Below are 26,702 nucleotides of genomic sequence, written 5' to 3' on the forward strand. Positions count from 1 at the left end.
TTAGACTTGAAATTATTCGATTTGTTGAATTTTTTATCCTCTACTTAAGAAGCACTTTTTGAGCTTTTTTAATCAAAATTGTGCAATACAAAATTTTGAGAAGCATGGCGAATTTTTCAAACTATCTGTAAAAATGATTGCTGTGTTTTCCGGTTAATATGCTGAGGCAAATTTCTAGCATTTTTAATGAAATCCACTTTTTTCTGCTCCAAATCTAATAGTGAGATTGGGTACAAAATTGGGTCCAGAAAATCAGCCTATTATTCGGATTAAACCATATTTCAGATAGTATTTTACTTTAAAATTCAGGTGCGTATCGCTGCTCAGCGTGTTTTCTTTCGTGGTATGCAACTTAACCCATACAAAGCAGAACAACACTACCTCCCTCTAGTGTTAGAAAATCTTCGTAAAGATCCAGTGGAAAATCACAAGCAGTTAAAAGGAACGCTTCATTTGTTACACGGACGTAAGTCTTCACATGTGTGCTTTTATTCACTTTTCCAAATGTAATTATAGCACTTTATCACCGATTTCTGGGTACTCCCGTAGTATATGTACCAGGTTAGGGTTAGGCCGTAAATTTATTTCGATTCTCATTATTTTAGTTCTATTACGACTGTGTGTGTTAGCCAAGATAATATACATACCCCTGCCCATAGGTTTCTGTCTCTTTACACAACTTGATGTAAAGTATGCGAACAAAATTAGTTACCTCCATATTGGTACACATACTTCTGGAGCGCCGATTTCTGTGGTTCTATCTTGACCCATTGCAAGAATGTCTGCTTTGCTCAGTACTGTATAACAGAGTTAACGGACTTGAGTCTTTGATTGGAATTCAACTATTTACCAAAGTCTCAAGCTGACTTCAGTCATCCAAATTAAATGACTTTGACACATATTCGTCCGTATACTGCCAGTGAGACTTCAATGCAGTTGATTGACACACCTCAAGATTGAGATTGCAATTTTGTGGATGTCAAAAACTAACATGCCAGAAATGTAGCCCCTGTCATTTACCATAAAAAAAAAATGAGAGAACGGCGGAGTAAGGTTTGAGTGTTCGAAAGATGATTGGGCACTTCAGAAGTATGTGTACCAATATGGAGGTAACTAATTTTGTTCGCCTACTTTTCATCAAGTTGTGTAAAGGGACTGAAACTTATTAGCATGGGGTATATTCACTTGGTTAACACAGACAGTTAAGAACTCGTAATGGAACTATAATAGAGAAAATCTGAATAAAATTATGGCCTAACCCTAACCTGGTACACATACTACGTTAGTACCGATTGTTAGACAACCAATGACAATTGACTCGGCTTGCAAATAGGTTCTAGAGACGGGTTCATGAGCTTGTTCGAATTCACAGTCTCTCCAGCTCTATCTAATGTGGTAAGCTTGGCTTTAGAGCAGTGGAAACTTTTTTAGTCCCAGAGCCGCATTTCAAACCTCAAAGTTATGAAGAGCTGCACACAAACAACGCAAGTTAAAATAGCAACAAACCTTAAGCGCGTATTTAAAATACCAAGTCATCGTAACAACAACACACGCAACAACTGGGGATGGGCAAAATATTCGCGCGCCGCATGCGGCTCTCAAACCCTAGTTTGAGAATCACTGCTTTAGAGGCTCCAGTTTTGGTTCCAAGACATGCTTGAGACCTAACATATTCAAGCTTGCAATGCCCATCTTTGTAACCTGTTGATTGCCATTGTAATTTTATCAAATCCAGGACTTTTTTTAGTAATGTATAACGAAAATAGTTGCAATTATTGTATATGAAAAACAACCAGCTCAAAAAATTTAGTTTTTAGTGTTCTTAGCGTTCTCAGATTTTAAAAAAAATTCTAAAATAGCAATTCGAACAATTTTGGAGTATTGTAAGCCATTCAATACTCAAGACCCAAAAATCTTGCGTATCTGAGTTATCACTTCAAGACTCGGATGTCAATTATATTTTTGCAACAGAAATGAAATTATTAGTGTCAACTTTTCCGAAAACTTTTAGTTTAAACTTTGATGGGTGATATCTGTATTTCTATTAGTTTGTCACTTACTCAAACACAAGTGTTTTCTAGTTTTTATTTAATTGAAATGACAGACCTGACTTTGCTCTAATTTTTTTAAACTTTTTCCCTAGGTTAAAATCAAGTTTCTAATTTTTCAGTTATGAAAAATATATTCACTATTCAAATCCAACTACATTTTCTTCAAAATACATTTTAAATATTTCAAAATATGTGGTTTCATTATTCATAAAAAAATTTGTTTTTTTTCTTTAAAACTTCCTATATTTCTGATGTTTAGAATACCGTTTTGTCTTCTAGCCTTAAAACTACTTTTTTCAACAAATATTTTTTTTGAAAATGATTCTATGACTTCGTTTGAAATATTTAAAACATGTTCCTTTCGATATTCATGGGTAATTTTAATTTTTTTTTTGCTCAAATTTCTTATTGTCACAATGTTAAGAGTCATATTTTGTCTTTTAGTTTTGAAAGATCCATCCACTATATTAAACTAATAATTTTTCTTTAAAATATTTCTATGTCTTCACAAATTATTCACATTATTTCACATTATTTCTATGTCTTCACAAAATTATTTTTGATAATCATAATTTTAATTTTAAAACCTCATAATTTATGATGTTAAGAGTTTTGTTTTCTCTTGCAACAGAGATTGATCCCACATCGTCAGCCGTTATGTCGATGCATCTTGTTGGTTTATCCAAAGTGTCATTGCCAAGTGAGTCTTTGTCAGGTCTGTCATTTTCACAGCGGTTTCCATTATAACGAGTACTTTTGTGTTTTTCGATTGTTTTCCCTCACTATCTGCTATTTATCATAATAATGATTCAAATAAGCTGCTACAAGCAGACATAAAAGAGTTAGCTGTATTATTGGGACTTTAGAAGTAATGCACTAAGATGACGGATACCGGCACGTCTTAAACAGTTAGGTTAGGCCATAATTTTAGGTACAAATACTACGGAAGTCACTTGGATAGTCCCCGAACTCGTAATAGAACTAAAAGAAAATTTAACTAAAATTATGGCCTAACCCTGACCTGGTACACATACTACGTACCAGTGGTCGTCATCTTGGGGCACACACTTACCGTTACCGTTTTATTTTTGACAGAATTTCTTTTTTTCTTATGCAATATTGGAATGATTTTACACCTAACGTAATAATATTGTTTACTTTAATATTTCAGCCGGTGGTAAAAACTCAAGCTATCTGGCATATCTACATCAATGGGACGTTATCTCACAAGTATGGCCAGCTTTGATCAATGCTCCACACTCTGATCGACCATCCATTGTGAAATTGTACAACAAACTTGCATTCAAAATACAATCAACATATAATACTATTGCAATACAAGTACAGGTTGGTTTTATCAGAAATCTCAAGTGTTGGAACTTCTTCATTTTATAAAAAATAAGAAAATAAATAAAAGTTTCTCAATGATAAGGTAATAAAAAAATAAAAAAAATAAAAACAAATTTAATTTTTATCTATTTTTTCCTTATTTATGTTTTTATTTTTTATCAAGTATGATTATGGCATATCGATTTAATGTGTGTTCATATTTGCATTCCGAGCAAGACACTAGACAAGCATAAACTGAGAAAAAGTAAAAACTAAAAACGTTACATTCCTTTTGAAGATAGATTCTCTTTATGTATTAGTGGCTCCTGTGAAACAGCTTTATGTGAAGTGAAAGTTTGAAAAACATCTCATCTCACAGAATTTACTTAATAAATCATTATTCTTCTGCCAACTTTTAGGTCAGTCCAGGAGCAGTAAAGGCAGCAGAAAACATGTTGGAATCTTCGAGCCAACCACAAGTCGGTGAAATCACATTGACAGGAGTTGAAGAAAGATTGCGAGAACAAAATAAAGAAAACCTAATGTTGTATAACAAGCTGGTAGATGATTTGATGGACACTGTGGAAAATGGGAAATTGTGAGTATAGAGTTTCTTTTCTAGTCAGCTGTTCGAATTCGATGAACTTATGTATATTTGCTTCGAGTTTATTAGTCATTTAGTGCATAGGTTCTCAAAGTGCTCCGTACGGAGCCCCAGGGATCCGCGAGAGAAACCCAGGGGCTCCGCGAACTATTCGATTACTTTTCAGAATACTGACTTGGCTAATTTTGTAACTGTTCAAAGAATCAATGACAGCTTTGATAAAATTTGACAACAATATAGCCTCGAAATATGGCAAAGTGGCGGAATTAAAATGACATTATTTATAAGCAGGAGCGCAGCCAGGATTTTTAAGAGGGAGGAGATTCACAATTGGAATCGGAAATTTCCGCGCAACATTCTTTGCGATTAAAAAAAAAACTGATAACGAGATTTCTGTTGCGTAAAATATTCAATTCATGACCGATGCGACCATTTAAAGTGTCTTGTCGCAATAATTTTATTGTGCTCATCGTTACTCACGTTCGAGACTACTATTAGGATTACTGAAATGAAAAAATACTATTGTAAAATAATATAAACTGCGTGATAAACTGCCAACTATAAATAAATTGGAGTCGTATTTTTGCGATCTTGGGATTTGTTAGATTTGATTTGTTCTTTCGCACTCGAGATTATATTTAAGCAAGATATCGCCGTTCGAAAAATCACAAGGTCTTGGCAAAATTTATTTTGGTGCATGTGGCTCCGTCGGTAGTTTCAGAATGGAAAAATGGTACATCGTGCGCATAATTAATTGACTGTGTTCAGGGATGGCCAATACCGAATAGTTCACTATTTCGAATACATTCGAAATTATTATTTTCGAATATGAAATTTCGAATACTTCGAAAATAAAATCCAGTAATAGAATCCAAGTGTATGGAGGAATTTTCATACAATAAACAATGGAATAACTTATATCTACAACCTGGCTATATTACCAGGCATTTCATGTTTGCAGATTATTGCGATATATATTTTATATAACATGAGTTGTGTTAATTAACAGAATTAAAATAATACGACAAGGCATTTTAAATAGTGGTATCGGTGATGGATTTGAATGCTTGCGCAACACAAAATCATCCTAGTAAAACGCCCATACTTTTAAATACCAATCATTATCCAAATTATTTGTCAAAAAGCGGGATAAAGTATGAGTTCTTTTTCAGACTTGTGACATTTTTTTCGTGAGTACAAAAATACGAATCAAAAAGTAAATATATTCGGGAACTTTACCACACATTTTAAGTCCGCAGATCGCCGTTGTATGTTTGTGTAATAATACTTTTATTGTTTTATAAATACGAAAATAGGGTTCAAAAACTATTTATAATCGGGTAGTTTACCACACATTCAATGTCCACAGATCACCGTTGTATTTTGTAAATACGAAAATAGGAATCAAAAATTAATATCAATCGCGAGTTTGCCTCATAATTCATGTCCACAGAATGCCGTGATATTGTGCCCGAATATAATTAATTTTTGATTCTTATTTTCGTACTCGAAAAAATTGTCACAAGTCGGAAAAATAATTTATACTTTATTACACATTCAAGTCCACAAATCGCCGTTGTATTTTTGAGTTATAATAGTTTTAATATTTTGTAAATACGAATCCGAAATTAATTATAATTGGGCAGTTTACCACACATTTCATGCCCACAAATACCCGTGGTATTTGGTATTAATACTTTCATTATCGATACTTTTGACCATCATTATCAAAATTATTTGCCAGAAAGCGGGTGAAAGTATTTTTCTAATAAATCAACTTGTTTCCCAACTTGTGACAATTTATTGGATATCGTAACAATTACGGCTATAAATACCGTATTTCCCGGCTAATAAGTCTACATGGCAAATAGGACGATGTATATTTTTAGCACTCAAAAAAGGGGGGTTTTCCATATAGGCCTCCAAGAAGACGGGTAGAAAAATTGTTCCCTGTTGTTCAGTTATGCTAATATGCGCTAATAATAATGTTTAGAACCAGATCACGTTTGTTTGGTAGAACCATACTCACGGAATTAACTATTCTCAACAACGAAGCGGTAAATTTAAATTATAAAGCGGCAATCATTTTGGACAACCTCTCAACCCGAATGTGGAAATAATTTTGGAATGTGATAAGTACCACATGGTACGTCCACGGGTTATTTCACAGCTGTGTTTCATGTCCCTGTCGTTTTCTGCTGAATCGGCAAAACCAAAGGGTCATAAATCACTTACTTTATCCCGGTGGCGGTGGCCGTGTTTTCTCTTTTAAGTAACGATAACCGGCCTACGATTAAATATCATGATTGGCAGACCCATAAGAACCAAATATAAGGTTTAACACAAATTATGCTTGAGAAGACTAATGCGAAAAATAAGCAGGCCACATAGAAATAAAATAAACATGCTTTCTCAATAAGGCGCCCCTCCCCCCAAAAAATCAGCCAAAATTGGGTCTAGAAAAGCGACTTATTAGCCGGGAAATACGGTGATTGTCGATTTTTCGACTAATGGAAATGATTTTGTGAATTAAAAGACGAATGTCGGCAATGTCCACCAACGCAAACGTGCAAATGTGTCGCAACACTATGCGACGTACATTCGCGCTGAATATAAACAATCAAAATGCCGACTCTATTTCATCGTCATTACAATACGTGAGAAAGCGTAAAAAGTCGTTTGAAGATTCCGGTAAAACAAAACACCGTGTTTACGGCGAAAAGTGACTACTATTCGTAATTATTCGGAAATGAGCCGAAAAGGTATTCGAATACTTTGATATTCGAATAATTTCGAATATTCGATTCGTTTTGGACAACCCTGACTGTGTTTCAATTTCGCAGTCACTACGATGAATAACCGAAGAAAACCTAACACAGTGGTTCTTAAAGTATGGGTCGCGACCCAAACATGGGTCGCGGAAGGTTTAAAAATGGGTCGCGACAAGGTCGTCAATGCAAGGACAATCTAAGAGGAGAAGGACGAATTTTCAGCTTTCCCAATGTTTCAATTCAGCTTCTAAACTCTGGTATTTAAAAATAATGAAATAAAAAATTTCATTCACGGAGAGAACTGTCTTGAGCTCATTGTTACATCACAATTCTGATATGCCAGTCACGTGTATTATTTTTATGGTATCGGTAACCATGCACGTCGCTTGTCGTTGTGTTGACCGCATGGAATGTCGTCTTAGTGGATTAAAATAACCAAAAATGGGTGTCTTTTTGGTAATGAAAATTGTAATAGACGACGCAATGAAAAAGCTCGCTTCTCGACATTAGATCATTCAATATCTAGAGAAAATGTGACTTCATCTCGAGCACATGTGACGAGTAAAAAGTTGTAGGCCTATATTGCGAGAGATACCGAAGGCCAGCTAGGATGTCGTGTTTGCGACGGACAGCGGGCGCCTTTTCTGCTACAATTCGCGACAAGGCACTTGTGCGAGCGAGGATATTTGACACTGACGGTTATCAAAACTAAGCTCGCAATCCCTTCGATACCCGTGACAACTTGCGTATTGCGTTAAGTAAAATAGAGCTGTGTATTGAAGATATAATGAAAAAGGAAATTTCAGTTTCATCAATCTCACTGAGTCAATGGACTGTTTCTAATAAATAGTTGTCTGTATTTGAGTCAAACTGTACTAACATTAAAAACACATTTTGCGTTTTTTAGGATTGGGTCGCGAGTATTCATAAAACTCAGATTTGGGTCGCGCTCGAAAAAGTTTAAGAATCACTGACCTAACATAACACCAAATTTTGTAATTTTCAATGTCTATAAAAGCGTTTTTATTCTGATGTGAGTCAGCTGAAACAAAACTTATAGTGTTATCTTTCATTTTAAGTTTTAGTTCTAATATTTTAGAATGCCGCTTTTCAATCAAGAAATTTGAATTGCGGACCTCTTTACTAACTATTATTTTGTAGTATTTCGTCGCCGATGATTATATTATGGTAACATGTTTTTCACATTGAACTCATAATTCCCCACGAGAACGAAAAAGAATTTATCGTCGTCATTGTGGAACAATACATGTATAAGCCGAGGGAAATTTTTGATTTAGGGAGAATAAACACCGGCGTAAAGATGTTTGAGGTTTAAAAACACGCCATGCTGACGAAAACAATCGGCGATTGTAACAAAATGCAAACGCGCACGTTATTAGAGGCCTTTTAAGTCTTCCAAAAATGTCAAGAGGAGAAAAGATTCGACCCCTAATTTACAGCCTTAATATATACAATTTATCTTTGAAATTTAGATTTATTTATGACTTGTATTAACCCTATTGAAAGGGTATAGTATTTAAATTGAGTTAAAGTTTCGGAAAGTAACAATTTTAACGTTTATTTTGGGGCTCCGTGAATGATAGTCAACCTTTCCAAAGGCTCCTCAGCACCAAAAGTTTGAGAACCCCTGATTTAGTGTATATATGGATCGTTTTCGCACTAAATTTTTGTTAGAAAATACATTTCCCAAACAGCAGAGGCAGAAACAAAGGTACTCCCGAAGTATGTGAACCAAGATGGCGGACACCGGAACATAGTATGTGTGCCAGGTTAGGGTTAGGCCATAATTTCATGTATAAACACTACGGGAGTCACTTGGCTGGTCCCTGAACTCGTAATAGAACTAAAATAAGGAGAATTGGACTAAAATTATGGCATAACTTGGTACATATACTACGTTCCTGTGTCCGCCATCTTGGTACACATACTTCGGGAGTACCAAATAATGTTCCCTAGTTTTATTTTAATTACTATATTACTTATTCATGAACAAGCTGCTTAGCTTGTCAAACACATTTCACATTTTTATTATAGTGCTAATACTAAATCTAAATAAAATAAATCCTCAGCTGAACCCCAGAATATAGAACCGACATTTTAGCAGAGAACACTTTGATATATCCTGTTTCTATTATTTAATATGACCTGGAGCATGGTATTTCTCAAACTTTTTGTCCATCAACTCAATTAATTATATTGCTTTTTAGGTCGTGGCGTTACAAGCATCTTGCTTCTGGTTTTTTGTCTTTCATGCTTCGTTGGGATGCCTCTTTGAACCCTCGAGTGGCCAGATTTTTTACATCAGGATTGATTGACGATGCATTATCGTTCCGCAGAGTTTGTATTATAGCAATGGCGTCTATTTTGAAAATACAACAAAGGAAAAGAAAAAGGGTCATGCTGACTCCTGAGGAAATAGGTGAGTCAAAATGGCAGATTTAGTGAAACAATATTTCCTTATTTTGCGGAGATGGAAAGCTCAGGCATGAGACACGGTTGACGAACCATGGCCAGGTCAAAACGAGAATTCATATATTTATGGCACAGTTATTAAAATCTAGGAGTGGTTTTCAACCTTATTACTTTCATGGCCTATTTCGAAGCACATATTTTGGGTACTGCCGTAGTGTGTATACCAGGTTAGGGTTATGCCAAATTTTATTCTGATTTTCCTTATTTTAGTTCTATTACGAGTTCGGTGTGGCCTAACCCTAACCTGGTATACATACTACATTATGGTGTCCGCCATCTTAGATGCAGCTATGGTCATATGTCTCAATTATCAAGGCCTCCTCCGTAGCGTGCATATATTGATGCCACATGGTAGAGTTCTTTCGAATCACATTCTGAATTGGAATGTTCTTCTAAAACTGTGACCCATATGAAAGTTGTGTGTACCAGGTTGGGGTTAGGCCCTAACTCCATTCCGATTTTCTTTATTTTAGTTCTATTAAGAGTTCGGGGATTGTCTGTGTTAGCCAAGTGAATATACCCCCTGTCCATATGTTACAGTTCTTGTACACAAATTTATGTAAAGTATGCAAACAAAATTAGTTACCTTCATATTGGTACACATACTTATCGAGCGCCCAAAATTTTGTGCTCCATTGACAAAAATTTTAATGCACAAATGCCCACTTTCACTTTAATAATTATCACGAAAATAACCACTCTGCAACAAACAACATCAGCATCATTTATTGCTATTTCGATAAAAATTTCATCGCAGATGAAATGAATTTATCAATAACCCTTGCTATTTTTAATGGGTTTGTGGCCCAACTGAAAATTATTTGTGGCCCAGCAGTGGGCCATGGCTCACTGGTTTGAGGACGAGTGGAACGCCCCAACCGCTAAGCCATTATGCGGCCCAAAAATTCTACGGCTGACCGGAGAGGTTTGTCAGGAACAAACTAGGCAGTTTACTCTCAAGTCTCAACATTCATTATTTTTAAACAGGTGGAATACCGGTTTCAACTAGTTCTATCCATCCTGGGGATCGTCATGACAATAAATGGATGCAGTATGACTCAACAAAACTCCCAAAAACTGCTGAAGAATATGACTCAACAATATTCATTGAGAAAACTCATTGGGGGTATTATCAGTGGCCAAAGAAATTAAAAACTTATGCTTTGCTGAAAGACGATGATTATAAAATTGATAGAACTGTGGATGAAATGCCAGAGGTAGGTTTTTATGTCAGGGATTGCAAAAAAGGTGTAGGTGTAAAAGAAGTATGTGTACACAGGCTATGTTCAGGTTGTGCGCCATCTTGGTGCACATACTTCGGGAGCCCCGAAAAAATCCACCATCGACTTCGAACAAAATTTTGCTTCCAACTCTACCCTTGGGTTAGAAAAAAATGGCTCTGACTCTCGACTATAGTTCGTAAAAAACTTCAGACTTGCCTCCATCTCTGAATCACGAGAAAATCGAATTTTGATAACAAAACATGTTGGCCTTACTAGCCTTCTGATAAATTCGTAATAACGCTAAATCTAGTTAATGCATTTCGAGTTTCTGTGGAAACTTTTGACTTTTCTTTTTGCCATTAAAAGTCTTAAATCAGCAGGCAGACTTCACTTCAGATTTGAAAAAGAGCATAGTTGACTTGGCTTGAGATGAGCTTTAGATTATTTGTAGAGACAGAAGAAAAGCGCATCGTGGGTATCACACCATGCTAAACATTAAGAATACGCTTGCCAACAAGTTTAAATAAAACAGAAAAGCACCACGCTATAGCGTGAGTAAACCCATGTACGAGATGATTGCTGGGCTTCTCGTCATTATAGGTGGTTCAGGTAAACTCTGTTTGGTTAAGGCTCTCTCCACCATCGAGTCCATGCTTCCGAAAACAAATAACAGGCACACTAATACCATACCCGACATGGACTTGTAACCGGACGAGAGGATGTGGTATGACATATGACTATTGGCTGGAGAATCCTAGTGGTGCTATTTTAGGATTTTTTTTACATAACACTAAATTTAACGATAAATGATGGTATATTACATATTATTTCAGGATGAAAAAGTATTGTTTGAATATTTTTCTGATCCTGCGTTTGTTTCTCAACTAATGAAACTCCACGCTCTGGAAAATGTGAAAGGAAAAGATAAATACGATGCCAAAAGAGTCGAAATGTTTAAGGTAAACTTTCTTAAAATCAGCGGATATTCATTTTTTATTATTACAGAATTTTCAGTATTATAGAAACTGATTCCATCTGGGTATTTACATCTTAAATTTTGTACAAATCATAATTTTTTTTAAATGTTAAAACTATGTATCTAATATCGGGTCATAATCAACTGGGATATTCCATTCCCATACGTTATTTTGAAACTTTGATTCAGAATTTGATAATAATTGACAGCGTCCAAAGTTATGGGAAGTCTTTATTTTGTCTGACAATCATGTTTCAAATGAACAAAGTTACAAATTTTTGAATGAAATTTTCATAAAATCAGGTATTTTTGATTTCAATTATAATCAATGAATTTTTCGAGTTTCCCATCAAATTCACTGTTACAAATAATAACCAATATTCAAATCTGATTTCAACATTTTTGGTTTTGCCATGCTGACCTCTAAACCCCAGATGCAAGTTGAACTGATGATATAGTAATTGTTTTATTTTTCCAGGGATTATTCCGTAACTTTGCAGACTCTTTTCTTGAAAATTTTCGTAACGAACTGGAACAATTATCGAAGGATTCTCATGAAAGTAGCCAACGTGCTGTAGCAGAATTAACAGCTGGGCTTGTTATGGGAACAAAGCATTGGAACTTTGAAAAGGTGAGATCGAAATTTTCTAGAGATCTATCAGTTTTTATCTGTTGGGTTACGCTCTATACCAGGGGAGACCAAGGTTTTTTCCACCTGGACTGGCGGGCAGTGTAAGGGTCACATAATCAGTTACATTTATAAACAATATTTACAGTGATATGAAAGCAAAAGTAGGAAACATTAAGCCTCGTGCCAGAATTAAATTTGATCGCAATATCAGCGGCTGTAGTTTGCCCATGTCAGCGTTATACCTTCACACAATTTGATCCGTATGTGTATACTGCAAGGATGCTGTAGCAGAAATAAAAATATCATAATATGCAATTCACGTGTGTTACTGTACACTAACTCAAATATATTTCTGTAACAATATATTTCTGTAACGTTTCATTTGACCATTTGGGTTAGTGTGCGGCTAAGTTTTATTAGTTTGAAAGTAGGTTTCCAGCTTTGAATTTGGCCTCTCTAGAACAGAAACAAGACTTGGAAGTTAAACATTAATAGAATGAATGAAACAGATTTGAAGAATCCTAGAATATAGTATATCTTACAATAATATCCTTTTGGAATGTTTAGTATTTTTAAATAATATCAGAGTGTTTTCAATTATCTACTGCAGTGTTTTTCAATCAGGGTTCCGCAATTTAGCATTCAAGTTCAAGAGTCTATTTTAATGTGTGTTGTTTGAATATAATCAATTACCAATTAGGTTTGCCACTATTATCAAACTTGCTACAATTTGAAGGTCACTCCAGAAGTGTGTGTTCCAATATGGAGATAACTAATTTTGTTTCTACTTTACATCAAGTTATTTAAAGGGACTGAAACCTGGAAGCAGGGGTATAATTACTTGGCTAACACAGACAGTCCCCGAACTCGTAATAAAACTCAAATAAGAAACATCGGAATAAAATTATGGCCTTACCTGGTACATACACTACGGAAGCACCCTTTGAAGATCATCATTTTGTGTTGTTAGGTTTGCTTTTATATGTACTTATAGTATACGATTCATGCAATTTAAAGTATTGCACAAGGGTTTCTCAAGCCTCTGAAATGTCTCATTCTGGTTTCACTCCTCTGAAAATGCTGAAAACCAATGATCAACTGACATTTTTCCTTGATAGCTACTCAAATATTTTCAGGTTGTTTCGCTCTGCCAAAAAAATTAAAAATCTTCGCTCTACTGACATTTTACTTCAATATCTACCTACCTTTTTTCAGGTTAATTCTCTCTGGCAATGGTTGGTCCCTGTTCTTCAATCTACTGTTGATAACATGAGTGTTGAAACACTGAAAGACTGGGATCTGGCATATGGACATATGGTTGTAAGTATTGATGTCGTATTATTTTTTTTTTGTTTCTGGCAACAATGCCTGTACACTTTATTTTAAAAATATTGTTAAAAAAAATATATATTGTGTTTACTAAGAGGAATTAGTCAGATTAACAGTGGAAAGGAAGGCCTGATACTCAACAGTTTGACCAGCATGTACTGAATTGGGAGGGCGCTATGCGTACCAAGATGGCGCACAGCCTGATAAACCTAACCTGGTAAACATACTATGTTCAGGTTGTGCGCCATCTTGGTACACATACTTCGGGAGTAACCTGAATTGTTCTGAATTCGTGCTCTATACCAGACATTAATTGCTCAAAATATCAGATCAAATTGCCCTAAAATCAGGAATTGAATTTTTCATATTCTGAGTTGTTTTTTGAATATTTCAAGTGTTGCGATTGTGTGCAAATTTCCCCAGATTCCATAGCCCGTCAAAATAACTTTATTTTTGAAAAATTGTTTGTTAAAATCAAGAATGAGACTGTTATTTTATTCCTTTGCAGCAAAATCGTGATCCTCGTAAACTTCATTGGTTGTTTGAGTTCCTGATGAAAGATCCGTTGAGTGGGAAAGGTGGTTCATTCATGGATGCAACCAGACTGTATTTAATACAGGTTTGAAAATGAAATTTTTGTTACAAATTTGGACAGTACTTGGGAAAAAGGACTTTGATTTAATGACATATATTGATTTTATGGGAAAAGATTAAAGAAAATTGATTAGAAGTAAGGAATATGTTTTGTACAGAAAAGTCATTTCTCCCATGTATGATGATATACTTATCTTTGATTTTATCTGTCGGGGTTACACGCGACTGACTGCATTTTCTTGCTTTTTTGGGCAAGTGGATTTTATAATACAAGAATGCCACAGTAATAATTCTATTTAATTCAAGAGTCTTACTGCACATTAACACAAACGTATTGTGTAACATTCCTCTGACCAATGACTTCCTCAGACAAGCCTATATCATAAACCATAAATAATGGTTTTCAGTTGTTGAGTTTGTTATCGACAAAGAGAAATGAAATTGGAGCGGGATTTATGTTATTATAAACAAATCATTCATTCAGGGTGGAATGCATCAACAAGAATGGAGAGTTTCAGAAATACTTCACAGATTGTTGACAGTTATCGAAGAACGACTCGACCATCAATATAAAAACGTCAGAGACAGAATGGGAAGGTAATATGAATTATTAATATCCAGCGATGTTGAATGCCTTGTTTGTGTTTCACATTTGATAAGTGGTAAGTACAGGGTTAGCCCCCCTCAGAAAAATAAAAAACACAATTATTTGGACATATTCTAGGGAGAACATAACTTCTCTTCAAAGCTTTAACCACTTTTACTGAAACATTCGAGTACAAATATACACAGAAAACAGAACTTCAAGTGTTAAATGAAGTTTTTACTTATCGATCTTTAGATCGGTGAGTATGTTGATAGGCATTGTCTGTCTGTATGTCTGTGTGTTAGATGCACGCGATATCTCACGAAAGCGAGGTTGAATCTGCTCCAATCTTTGCATATGCATTCATCATAGCTCGGATCAGAAGCCTATTGATTTTGGATTGATTATATCTTATAATTAGCGAGTTATTAATTAATTAGTGATGGGACACACGGTGTCACTGTGGAGTAAGACTACTGTTGAGGGGGATCCCCTAACCTTCGATCGATAAGTCTTCGGTTTCTAACCGATATTCTAGTTTCAATTTTGTAAAGTAGTTAAGAAATTTCTGAATTCTGTTTTTTAATCTGTATTTCTTTATACTTAAAACTAGTTTAGTTCTTTTTTATTCCGAGATTACTTTTTACTTATTGTTAGTTACGTCTTGTCATATTTTTCAGTGTTCTCGCAAGTATATTTTATTACGATGTTTATCACAACGTCAGATTGTCTGTAATTGATGGGAGTTGAATTTGAAGAAAATCTAGATCTAGTATTGATTGCAATTGATTTCCTTTTCCTTATTGTTAGATTAAAATTATGTCTTGTCATATTTTTCAGTGTTCTGGCAAGTATATTTTACTATGATGTCACAATTCTTGGCGAGCATGGAAGATTTCCACCGAAACGAGAAGCTTTTATTGAAAGAATATTTCATCGTCTTTCACCGATATCCAAGAAAGGAACTCACATCGGATCTAAAGCTTCAGAAACTGATATAGCAGGAGCATGTTCTAGAGGTTGGCTTGTAATACATTTTTTTTTATCGGTTTTGGGGTGGATTGTTGATAAGAATGGTTATTGTTGATTCGTTTTGTCGATTTCTGGCAACACTGCCTGTTTGCTTCTTTCATTGTTATTGTTTAATGCTTCATTGATTTTGTATCTGCTTGTTCTTACTTATGATGATTGCATCATGGGTGCTGTGCAAGCTAATGTATATTTATGGTTTTCTATGGGGAGATTCATCCTCGGATGGGAAATGTGTAATTAACCTTTTTATCATAAAATCTAAATATAATTTTTCATTTTGATCCAGAATTTCCAATTTATGAAATGGCAGAGGATGTTGTCATGGCAACTGCTGCATCTGATATATCAGAAGTTGAACCACCGTTATTATTAGATTCGGACATACCTGAACAGGTGATCAACCAGTTACAACAAGGATTAAGAAAAATGTTTTCATCTGATGGTGATTTGTCCAATCAAGGTATTTATCACTTTTACGGTACACCGGAACGTAGTATGTGTACCAGGTTAGGGTCATGGCATAATTTTATTCCAATTTTCCTTATTTTAGTTCTATTAGGCGTTCGGGCACTAGCCAAGTGACTCCTGTAGTATTTGTACCTGACTTTGTATACGTACTACGTTCCGGTGTCTGCCATCTTGGTTCACATACTACAGGAGTACCCTTTTAAAAAATAACAGAAAAATTTGGGGTAAATTAACAGACTCGAAAAACAAATGGAGTATAGTAGCCTTCTGAAGTGGATTCCGCCAGTTACTAAAGATATAAGAAGGATTAGTCCAGTAGTTAAAGAGAAGAGTGTTTTTCTGTCCCATCGAAGAGTTTTTGTTTGAGATCAGTTTTCGGAATTGTTGGATTCTGTATCGTTGCATATTTGTGACCAGGAATGAGTGGTGACACTGTCCATATACATCGATTTTGATTCCTGATTTAAACTTTTTAGCAGACATGAGCTGACTACAATCCGTGGACTAAGTTTGTCTAAATGAGAGTATTTTATCTGGCCTGCCCATGTTGCCATTCCTTGGCGGTGTAGCATTGGGAATATGCTCGCAACCACACCTCAATTTTCCTGTGTGGGTAGTTATGTGCGCCTTGCAGTAGGGTGGTTCATGTAACCTCTGGTCGGTTAGAGCTCCCTCCACCACCAAGTCCATGCTTCTGAAAACAAAAAAACTGGCTAAGTAATCCCATACCCGACATGGACTGGTAACCTGACGATAGGCCGTGGTTGGTTCGCCTTATGATTAAGCCTTCTTACTGGGTTTCCTCTTACTGGGAATAAATATGTAAACCTAATTCTGCTTTTGCCCGATGCTTTCTCAATGATTACTGTAATTTGCAAAACCTTCCCAAGTAAATGATTCTGTTTTGAACTTACTCTTTTGACTCGATACTTACATGACCAAAGTATATAACTTGCTAAGTGGGCGCTCCAGAAGTGTGTGTATGGACCAATATGGAAGTAACTAATTTTGTTCGCCTACTTTACATCAAGTTGCGTAAAAGGACTGAAACCTATGGGCAGGGGGTATATTCACTTGGCTAACACAGACAGTCCCCGAACTCATAATAGAACTAAAATAAGGAAAATTGGAATGAAACTATGGCCTAACCCTAACCTGGTACACATACTACGGGAGTTCTGCTAAATGGATCCATTGGATATTAGCAAATTTGAGTAGCCTTATTCTAATGTGTATTTTATTATTCAATTATTTCTCCAGACAAAGAAATGATGTTGAAACAATTCATGGAGCACCAGCAGCAATTTATACCACCAGGTGTCAATCAAGAGCTGTTGAGAGATATTGCATTCGGTAGAAGATCACAAAGTCCCAAGTCAAACGCAGGTACTAGTTCCGTGTCCGGAAAATTCGCCGTGGGAAATTTTGCCAACGGAAATCTCGCAGCAGGAAATTTCGCTGCATAGGAAAAATCGCAAGAGCATTTTGCTGTAAAACAAGTATTTGCGCTTGAAACAGTTAGGTTTATAGCGTTAGGATGTGCTCCTAAATAACGAATCTTTTTTAAATAAGAAGATGTTTTATACAGCGATTTTTTTCCTATGCAACGAATTTTCCTAGAACCACTAGTTCTCAGCATTTTTTGTTTCGAAGTCAATTCTTGATTTGCGCTGGGACAGATATAAAAATTTCGATTTTTTGAACCAAAAAATTACATTTCCAGGTATCAGAGACGAATTGGAATCTGATGACACCACAGCAACTTCTAGTGGCAGAGGAACAGGGATAGTTGATGAAGAGAGAAGTTCGGCGATTCGTCTTTTAAAAACATTGATGAAATGGATAATAAGTGCTCAGCGCGTTTGTCTGCAACCAACAATAGCAGCTACCCTAAAATTGTTGCCGTTAATATGTAAAGTACGTGTATTTTTGCGATTACTACTCACTAATAAACATCATAGGTATAAGTCGGGAGCAGTGAATATCGGTCGCATTAAGGGTGATTCAAATTTGTCAAAACAAAGTTTTTCCTTTTCAGTTTTTTTATTTCGTCATAAACTGAATTATTGCATCATTCATAATTATTTGGCTTCTTCTTAGTAAAAACTAGAATATTGCTTCATAAGTGGTTTTCCCAGGGTTTTAATAGCCACACTTACATTTGAGTAATTGTTACGGCTTATCGATTTCGATAAGTATGTTGGGTATTTGTCTGTTTGTTTGTCTGTTAGACACTTTCATATGTTACATGATATCGTACAAAAGCGAGGTTGAATCTGCTCCAAATTTTGCATGTGCATTCATCATATCTCGGACCAGAAGCCTATTGATTTTGGATGAATAATGTCGTATGATTAGCGAGTTATTGATTAATTAGTGATGGGACACGCGGTGTCGCTATCAGTCAAAGCTATCAATCAATTTGTTTCGGTTTTCCGACATAGACAAGAAAAAAAGTGAACAGACAAACAAAATGCAGAGATACCTGGGAGGCAATCATAACTTAAAATAAAGTTGAAAAACGTACAAGAATGTGCCCATCCACCAAAAAATACACAAAAGGTTGATCGTGATTCAGAATTGGGCAATACTACAACTGTCTTTTTCCTTCTGTAGGCAAGAGTTGATCATTTACCAGTTAATTATTTCAGATGTTATATACACCGTATTTATTTGAGTTTACTATATATTTTTTAGGCTTTCACTTTTTAGGCTTTCACAGATGTATTAAATGAGGTAAAAAAAATACTTGAACAATTACTGTCTAAAAGCAACAAACCTGGTTAAGATATATTAATAACTGACTTTATAACTGAAATAACAAAGGGACTTCATGAACACCCTGTACATAAGATAATCAACACAAACCATAACAATTATCTTCTTACACTCAGATGTCACCTGTTGACACCCAAGGTTCAGACGAAGAATTGCATCACGATACTCGAGTATCTTTATCATGTTTGGCCCAAAGCTACATCCCACCGGATCAGTTGAAACTCGTTGTGGAAACTATAGGACAGGTGTTTATTTGTTAAATCTTTATAAGTCGTAAACCAGCTTTTCTTAGTCGGGGATATGCCTCTCCAGAGATGAATTTTGCCGTTTTTGGGGAGAAATTTTGCATGGCTATAGTATTCATTAGATTTTTTGATTGTTACTTTTATCCTTATTTGTGACACATTATAATTTAATTGAACTTTTCTAAAACGAGAGTGTGTCTTGGTTGTAAAAAGTAATCATTAAACAAATAAAGTGGTTTTATACATAGTATGGATAGAAAGTTGAATGATAGATGAAAATCAGATATTTAAAAATGATTGATTATAGTTACTGAGTAAAGCAATTTTTCTGATACTCCTGTAGTATGTGTACCAGATTAGAGTTAGGCCATAATTTTATTCCCATTTTACTTATTTTAGTTCTATTACGAGTTCGTGGACTGTTTGTGTTAGCCAAGTGAATATACTGCCCTTTGCCCATAGGTTTTGGTCACTTTACAAAACTTGATGTAAATCAGGCAAAAAAAATTAGTTACCTCCATAATTATTGGTACATACACTTCTGGAACGCTGATTATAGTCACAGAAAAAAGCGAGAACAGTGACATTTTTGCAAAGCGATCCATGGTTCACTAAATTATATAAAAGGTGATTTATTTTTCAGATTTCAGAAAGCAGTTCGTGGCATGCTCGGCACACAATATTGAAGTTTTCTCAGATTTTTATTTTCAATAACTTGTTCACATTACAAGAGAAAAAAGATTGTGTTGCTCTAATCAAGGAGATCATTCTGAAGTTGGTTGCTGATGATCAACTGGAGGTGAGGATTAGAGATAGAATAACTTATATCAGCGGTTCCCAAACTAAGGATTGCGACCTGCTGGTGGGTCGCAAAAGGAATCTTAGTGGGTCGTGAAAAGATGTAGAAAGCTTTGATTAATTATACTGGTTATTAGGATTGGTGGCGACTCGAGACGACTCGTAAATCTTCAAAAAAAGAAATTAAATTTAAATTCTAATCTGTGAAAGTTTCCTTTTTACGATCTTCTCAAAGAAACAAAAATTTGCTACACAAAGATGTGTATGATGATCATGTGGCTTTTTTTACGCATAGCAGTTTTGTCCACTGTATAGTGCTTCCTACCGTGTTTCCCTGAAATGTAGACAGGATTGAGATTTATTTTCTTCTGAAGAATAACACTATGTTTTTTTTGGAAGAGGTTTGTTTTGTTCATACATTAAAAATAAAATTACATTGTAGAAAAGCACGAGGTTTTTTAATAAATATTATTTAAAAAACGACATCCATTGTTTTTATTTGTATTTCCTATAAAAAAATCAAGTGACACATATCATAATTGTGATATCACACGATCTTGAATAGTGTTGTAATCTTCACCTAACCTCAGGTCATTGAATCTTTCCTCTTCCACACATTTTAAATTTATTTTAAGGGTAGGGTTTAATTAAAATCATTTTTAAAATTCGAAGTCTCAGTTTCAGGCCAGGTCTTATTTTCGAGGAAAAACACGGTAGTTTTACGAGGATTAGCCATTGCTGTGTTCTGTGTTATGTCATGAAAATTAAATGGGTCGCCATAGGCTGTGGTAATAATAGTGGGTCGCAACTCCAAAAAGTTTGGGAACCACTGACTTATATGATTCAAAGAGTCTGCTGCACACTAACGCAAATATATTTCTGTAATGTTTCGTCGGACAGATAATTGAATTATCATGTTTTCATTAAAAAAAGACCTAGTCAAAAGCGTGAAATATTTTTTGACCTAGTCGATGGCAAGAACAAGTTTTAAATTTCTTAATCTAATATGTGTGAGAGAGGAAAACAGGTTATTTAAGTAAATGCATATTGTTTTTCATATTTTGTATATCTGAAAATTTCATAATTCTCTACTTTGTAATTTTGTTTTTGATGAAATTAAATGAAAATATAAGACACCCCCCCGAAAATAAGCCTTAGTGTTATTTTTCGAAAGAAAATTTAAACAAGAACTCGTCTCATTTTCGGGGAAATACAGTATGTAAGAAATCTGACCTTGGTCAGACGAAACGCCACATAAATATATTTGTGTTGGTGTGCCAGCCAGACTCTTGAATCGCGTGAGATCGGTATCTCTACTCTTGCTACAGCATCCTTGCATTATACGCATACGGATCCACCGGCGCAAAAGCATAGAAGAAGGATAAGTAGTTAGTCTCGCTGAAACCAAATGAATAACTTGAAAGTGGTAAAAAAATGACGATTTATAGTAAAAAAATGAAGAATGAATTCAATAGTCATATCATAAAAATGTGCCTGGGAAATTCACCACGGGAAATTTTGCCGCAAGAGCATTTCGTTGTAAAACAATGCAAATATCCTAGAACTAGAACCTAGAAATGAAATAAAATATGATGCGATCGGGGTTCTTTTTAGACATATCTGTCATATGAATAAACTTGATATAGCTTGCGTGACTGAGGTTTTTTATCAATACGTTTGGTTGGAAGCTCGATACTTTGAGCAACTGAGCCACGAAGAAGATTAGCGGTTGACTGGAGGGAAGCTACTTCCCTTTTTGTATGCCAAACGAAAAAAAATTGGTTTTATAAGTTTAGGTCTATGTAAGATAAGCCGTTTGTACAAAGCATGAGAACTGTTCTGAAAAATATAAAAAATTCTGAATTTACAGATAATTGGGAACACAAAAATAGGCTTTGTCATATATTCGAAAACTGTGAAAAGCCACTTAAACAGAGTATTTGCATCAGCTAATTCGATCTCTATTTTTTTTATAATTATTTACATCATTAAATAATAGTAAATGTTCTGTTCTTGTCATCTGTATTGCACAGCACATTCATTTAAAATATGATTTTCTAATATTTCGTCTAACTGAACTAGAAATGCAGTTAGCAATATAAAACTTATAGAAACACACAATTTCAATTCCTACTATGAAAAAACACCTCAGTTCTATATTTTCAACTGATTTTCTTCCTCAAAAATAGGATTGAACAAAAACCTTAATGAACTGAAATCCATTTTTATTTCTACCAGGTACGAGAAATGGCGACGAAAACACTTAGTGGTCTCCTACAATGCGGTTTGCTATCTATTGACGATAGATTGAAAGAATTTATCAATAAAAATTGTAAAATTCGAGTCAAACGAAGCAAAAAAATGAAGCCGGAAAGTGAAAATATTGTCAAAAATTATCAAGAAAGTAAGTTGTTTAAATCAGCGGTTCTCACTCGTTGTTCTCCATTTTCAGCCCCAAAAAAAGGTCACGAATCTTCTAATACAAAATTTTGAGTGTCTCAATAATGTTTAATATCAGTAAACAGTAAAAGTGTCAATGTCCAAGTTAGGGTACTGCTGTAGTATGCGAACCAGACACCGAAACACAGTATGTGTACCAGGTTAGGGTTGGGACATAATTTCATACCAATTTTTCTTATTTTAGTTCTATTACGAGTTCGGGGACTAGCTAAGTGACCCCCGTAGTATTTGTATCTGAAATTATGGCCTAACCTGGTACACATACTTCATTCCGGTGCCTGCCATTTCGGTTCACATTCTACGGGAGTACCTAAGTTAGTGCTTGCTCCCAAACCTTGGTTCAATCTCATTCATACATTCCTCTTGGGATTCTTATGTGGCCCGCTTTCAGCACCAAAATAAATCTTAGCCCCATAACAAATTTGATGTATTACAAGAATTCATTTTTACTAATATAATCATTAAAAGTGTCAATGATCAAATTTGCCTTCTTATTAGCTAGTCAAGTTGAACCTTTAAGCTTGACCCCAATGAAAAATCATTTTTCCAAAAATCTGGTCCGAATAATTCTCTGATTTCCACTTGTAAAATCAGCACTGAATAAGGATTCAATCTCGATTTTACTCAACGAGTTTCCTTCTCATTTTGTTGGAAAAATAAAAATCTTTGTGGCTCGGGATAGTTGGTTTAGTAAGTTTTTCTTTTGACACTGTTATTTCTCTACCTCTGACCCAAAAATTGACGCGCAGCTATAGTTCAAAGAAAAATTTTGACTTCGACTCTGAAGTAATTTGACTGTAAAACGGGGCCCAGTCTTCTATGTAGATAAGCTAACCACTACTTCACCAATAGTTTCATTAACTGGGCTCTTAGCTCCCCTAGATCTTTTCCTGATCTTGCGTTGTTGTGATTATGACACAACAATGTGAAATTCAAGGCTTTGTGTACAAACTGTGAAATCTGTAAAGACAGCGTGCTGCGAGCATTAAAGAAATGATTATGCTTATTGTAACTTGGGAGAGATTTTAAGAACTCATTAGTTAGGCAGACGACAAGGGCAATAATATCAACAAGACTATTCAATTTAGCTAGATATGGTCAATCAATTGGTGTTGCAACAAATAGTTAGCTAATATATCAGTATATCACAACTTTGTTCGGTGTCTGATTACCGGGGGTTCGCGTTGATTGTATCGTGACTTGGGGGGTACTTGACAGAAAAAAGGTTGAGAACCCCTGCTCTAGAGGGTCTGAAGCGGTTTTCTGGGGTAAACTAGGAAAGACTTCACAAAGTACCTTTTCGTTACCCATTTGCTGTGGTCACCTAACGTCTAAAACAAAAAAAAATTAAAGGCGTTAGCTGAATATCCCGACATGGCATAATGCCAAGAACAGGTTTGCACGAATCTGTGAGAAACCTGTGATGTAAATCCCATCACTGAATTACTGACTTTAATAGGAACAAAATCTGAAATTTTCTTTTATGTTCAGAGTTACGAAATCGTCATGCTGGAGTATTAGCAGTGAGTGCATGCATCTTATCATCACCGTACTCAATACCAGAATATCTGCCAGATCTGCTCATGCAACTCAGTAACCATTTGCATGATCCACAACCGATTGAGGTAAGTTCATTTTAAACACATAGTTGAAGTTTATGATTGCTTGTTTTGCTTATGGGGCAGAAAAACACGCTTCTGTTTTACTAGGCTAACTCTTTCAACTTATCTGTAGCTGGGGTAGGCGTCATTTAGGAGGCCCCTTCACTTATTATTTTATCATTTTTCTCCTGTTGATTTGCCCCAAATTTTGCTGTTTTTTATTAATATGGGTTTTGTGGAGAGCCGGTACTGAAAGCACATTTGTAGAACAGTTGTCCATTGTGAAAACTCGTTTTGCAGGCCGTACACCATTCAAAATTGACACTTTGTCGCGGGCCTTACAATTTTTCCTTGTGGGTCGCATTGCGTCTCCGATTCCGCATCCCTGCTCCAACAGATGACCAATTATTTTATATTTTACTCACAGAGCACAGTGAAGAAGACATTTTCAGAGTTTCGTCGAACCCACCATGACACCTGGCATCAAGACAAACTGAAATTTACTTCTGATCAACTTTCTATTTTAACCGATTTACTCGTTTCACCTTGTTATTATGCATGATTTCATTCTTTTAGTTTTTTCTCTCCATTTATAGTCAAACAAGCCCTACATGGATTGGTAACCGGAGGAGAGGTCGTGATCCGTCATGTGATCAAAGCCGTCTTGTCGACTTTTCTCTTCTCCAGGATAAATGTATAAACTCTATCCCAAACTTTATAACCATCCAAGTAATTTACCGGTCGTTTTAAATTGGTGATTACTAGTTACTGTATCCAAAATGGTTCATTTGAATAATCATATATTATTGATAATTTAAATATTGTGCTATAATTGGGATTTCACTTTGTGAATGGATATGCACCAATCAGTAATATCACATCACTTATTCTTAGTCTAAACACTAAATTTGATGGAACATTTTGAATTTAAGTTGTAATTATACAGGGGTCCTTGAAGGCTATTTACAATTTTGTTATGAAGTCAGTTCTTTATATATCTCAACCAGGTTTGTTGTATTTTAATCAGTAATTATTTAAGTATTTTTACTTCATTTAATACATCTGTGAGGGACAAAACAATATATGGTATCGTTAATTCCCTTTGGAATTTAAAAAAAAAATTCAAGCCTTTATGAGCACCCTATATTATGTTCCCCTATAACAGTGCTAATGAATATTGAATAATATTATATTACAACACATGAGATTGGACTGGGCATTTTCGAATAGTTGACGATTCCAGAATCGACTCGAATGTTTTTTTTTTCGAATCGTATCTCCAATACTTCGAAGGTTTGTAATTGTATGTGATTTTTTATTGTTATGGTCTCCCAACCACATAAATTACCGAAAACATAGAACCCATCACTCAGTCAGTTCTCTTAGCTGTCAGTGATGTGACTTGACAATTCCTACTTTCAAAGATGAATATCATCAACTATTAGGAAAATGATCAGAACAAAATGTCTACTATGCTTACTGAGTAAGCTGTTATATTTTATAACTCGTTATTCCAGTGTTCAGTGACTGAAAGCACGTCTAATGATATTATTAGTCTGTACAAGTTATACTTGATCATACAATTGTTTTTCATAAGTAATCAGATAAAAGGTATAGCAAGGTCTTATTTATTACTTCTGTACTCCTGTAGTATGTTTACCATGTTAGGGTTAGGCCTTAATTTTATTCCGACTCCCCTTATTTTAGTTCTATTACGAGTTCGGGACTGTTTGTGTTAGCCAAATGAATATAGGAGGTACAGGCCCATAGGTTTCAGTCCTTTTACACAACTTGATGTAAAATAGGCAAACTAATTTAGATAACCTCATATTGGTACACGCTTCTAGAGCGCCATTGTCTCTACTCATGTCACATGTGTAAATTTATTGGCTCATTCAGAGACTGTGTTACTTCTAATTCTACTTGGTGATGAAAATATTTTGTATGATCATGAAACAATTTCTCTTTTTAACGTAATCAGATAAAATGCAAAATATCTTTGGTATAGTGCTTTCAGTTGTATTTTGGTCATAAGCTTATTTGTCTTTGCTCGTTTTCTCTCCGAATAAGAAGTAGAAGCAAACTTAATTGACAGTATTTGTGAAATATATCTTGCTGGTTTTAAGTATTGGTCGTTTTATATATAGAACGGGAGAAATGAATCCGAATGAATTTTATTGCTTTCAATAAAGTACAAAATCTCGATTAAAGTGACAATACAAAGGTGACCTTTGCTTCCATTTTTTTGATTATGGTTAGCTTTTTATAGTTTACGCGAAGTCTCTGATGAAGGAGCAAGTTTAATTGACATGATAGGAATTTGTGGGATTCGTCTTACGGCAGTTTAGGCGATCGCCAATCACTAACCATGCAACCGTGCACGCTCGGCGGTTGGCGCATCGTGCTTAGCGTTGGGAATAAGTTTTCCATTGCACCTCCGATTATGCCGCGTGAAGATCGATGAATAAGTGCGATTGATGGCGGGGCAGGTTGTTCTTCCGCCATCAAGTCCATGCTTCCGAAACAAATAATTGTGACCGATCCCGTATCCGCCTCGTCTTCTCCCCGGGTGGATAACCTGTCTGTAACTATCGACTTGTTTGTTATTCCCCATCTTTTAGAGGAGACCCTACTTTTCCGCATAATCGAGACGAATATCGACTTTCGTTTCTCTATCATGATATGAAATATTGCGGTTGTGTTTGTGATTTAATTAAAGAAATCTGGTTTAAT

The 26,702-nt window shown here is 35.3% G+C and overlaps 1 protein-coding gene across 3 annotated transcripts in view; it reads left to right on the top strand.

Annotated features, from left to right (window-relative positions):
- LOC120331830 (proteasome activator complex subunit 4-like) overlaps positions 1 to 26,171 on the top strand; it is a 45,269-nt gene extending 19,098 nt beyond the window's left edge. Inside the window, exons 21-40 of one of the 3 annotated variants that reach the window (XM_039398989.2) lie at positions 310 to 466; positions 2,683 to 2,766; positions 3,223 to 3,398; positions 3,800 to 3,978; positions 8,984 to 9,195; positions 10,236 to 10,465; positions 11,305 to 11,430; positions 11,926 to 12,078; positions 13,294 to 13,398; positions 13,916 to 14,026; positions 14,486 to 14,598; positions 15,428 to 15,606; positions 15,906 to 16,079; positions 17,348 to 17,473; positions 17,811 to 18,004; positions 18,982 to 19,110; positions 19,754 to 19,909; positions 22,147 to 22,312; positions 23,860 to 23,993; positions 24,397 to 26,171. In XM_039398989.2, the coding sequence (XP_039254923.2) occupies positions 310 to 466; positions 2,683 to 2,766; positions 3,223 to 3,398; positions 3,800 to 3,978; positions 8,984 to 9,195; positions 10,236 to 10,465; positions 11,305 to 11,430; positions 11,926 to 12,078; positions 13,294 to 13,398; positions 13,916 to 14,026; positions 14,486 to 14,598; positions 15,428 to 15,606; positions 15,906 to 16,079; positions 17,348 to 17,473; positions 17,811 to 18,004; positions 18,982 to 19,110; positions 19,754 to 19,909; positions 22,147 to 22,312; positions 23,860 to 23,993; positions 24,397 to 24,531 (3,039 nt within the window). In that variant the 3' untranslated portion in view covers positions 24,532 to 26,171. The remainder of the gene's footprint in view (positions 1 to 309; positions 467 to 2,682; positions 2,767 to 3,222; positions 3,399 to 3,799; positions 3,979 to 8,983; positions 9,196 to 10,235; positions 10,466 to 11,304; positions 11,431 to 11,925; positions 12,079 to 13,293; positions 13,399 to 13,915; positions 14,027 to 14,485; positions 14,599 to 15,427; positions 15,607 to 15,905; positions 16,080 to 17,347; positions 17,474 to 17,810; positions 18,005 to 18,981; positions 19,111 to 19,753; positions 19,910 to 22,146; positions 22,313 to 23,859; positions 23,994 to 24,396) is intronic. The other 2 variants (XM_039398990.2, XM_039398991.2) reach the window with 2 other exon arrangements.
- The last annotated feature ends 531 nt before the right edge of the window (positions 26,172 to 26,702 follow it).

Source organism: Styela clava, chromosome 6, assembly GCF_964204865.1.
Source record: "Styela clava chromosome 6, kaStyClav1.hap1.2, whole genome shotgun sequence".
Taxonomy (NCBI): domain Eukaryota; kingdom Metazoa; phylum Chordata; class Ascidiacea; order Stolidobranchia; family Styelidae; genus Styela; species Styela clava.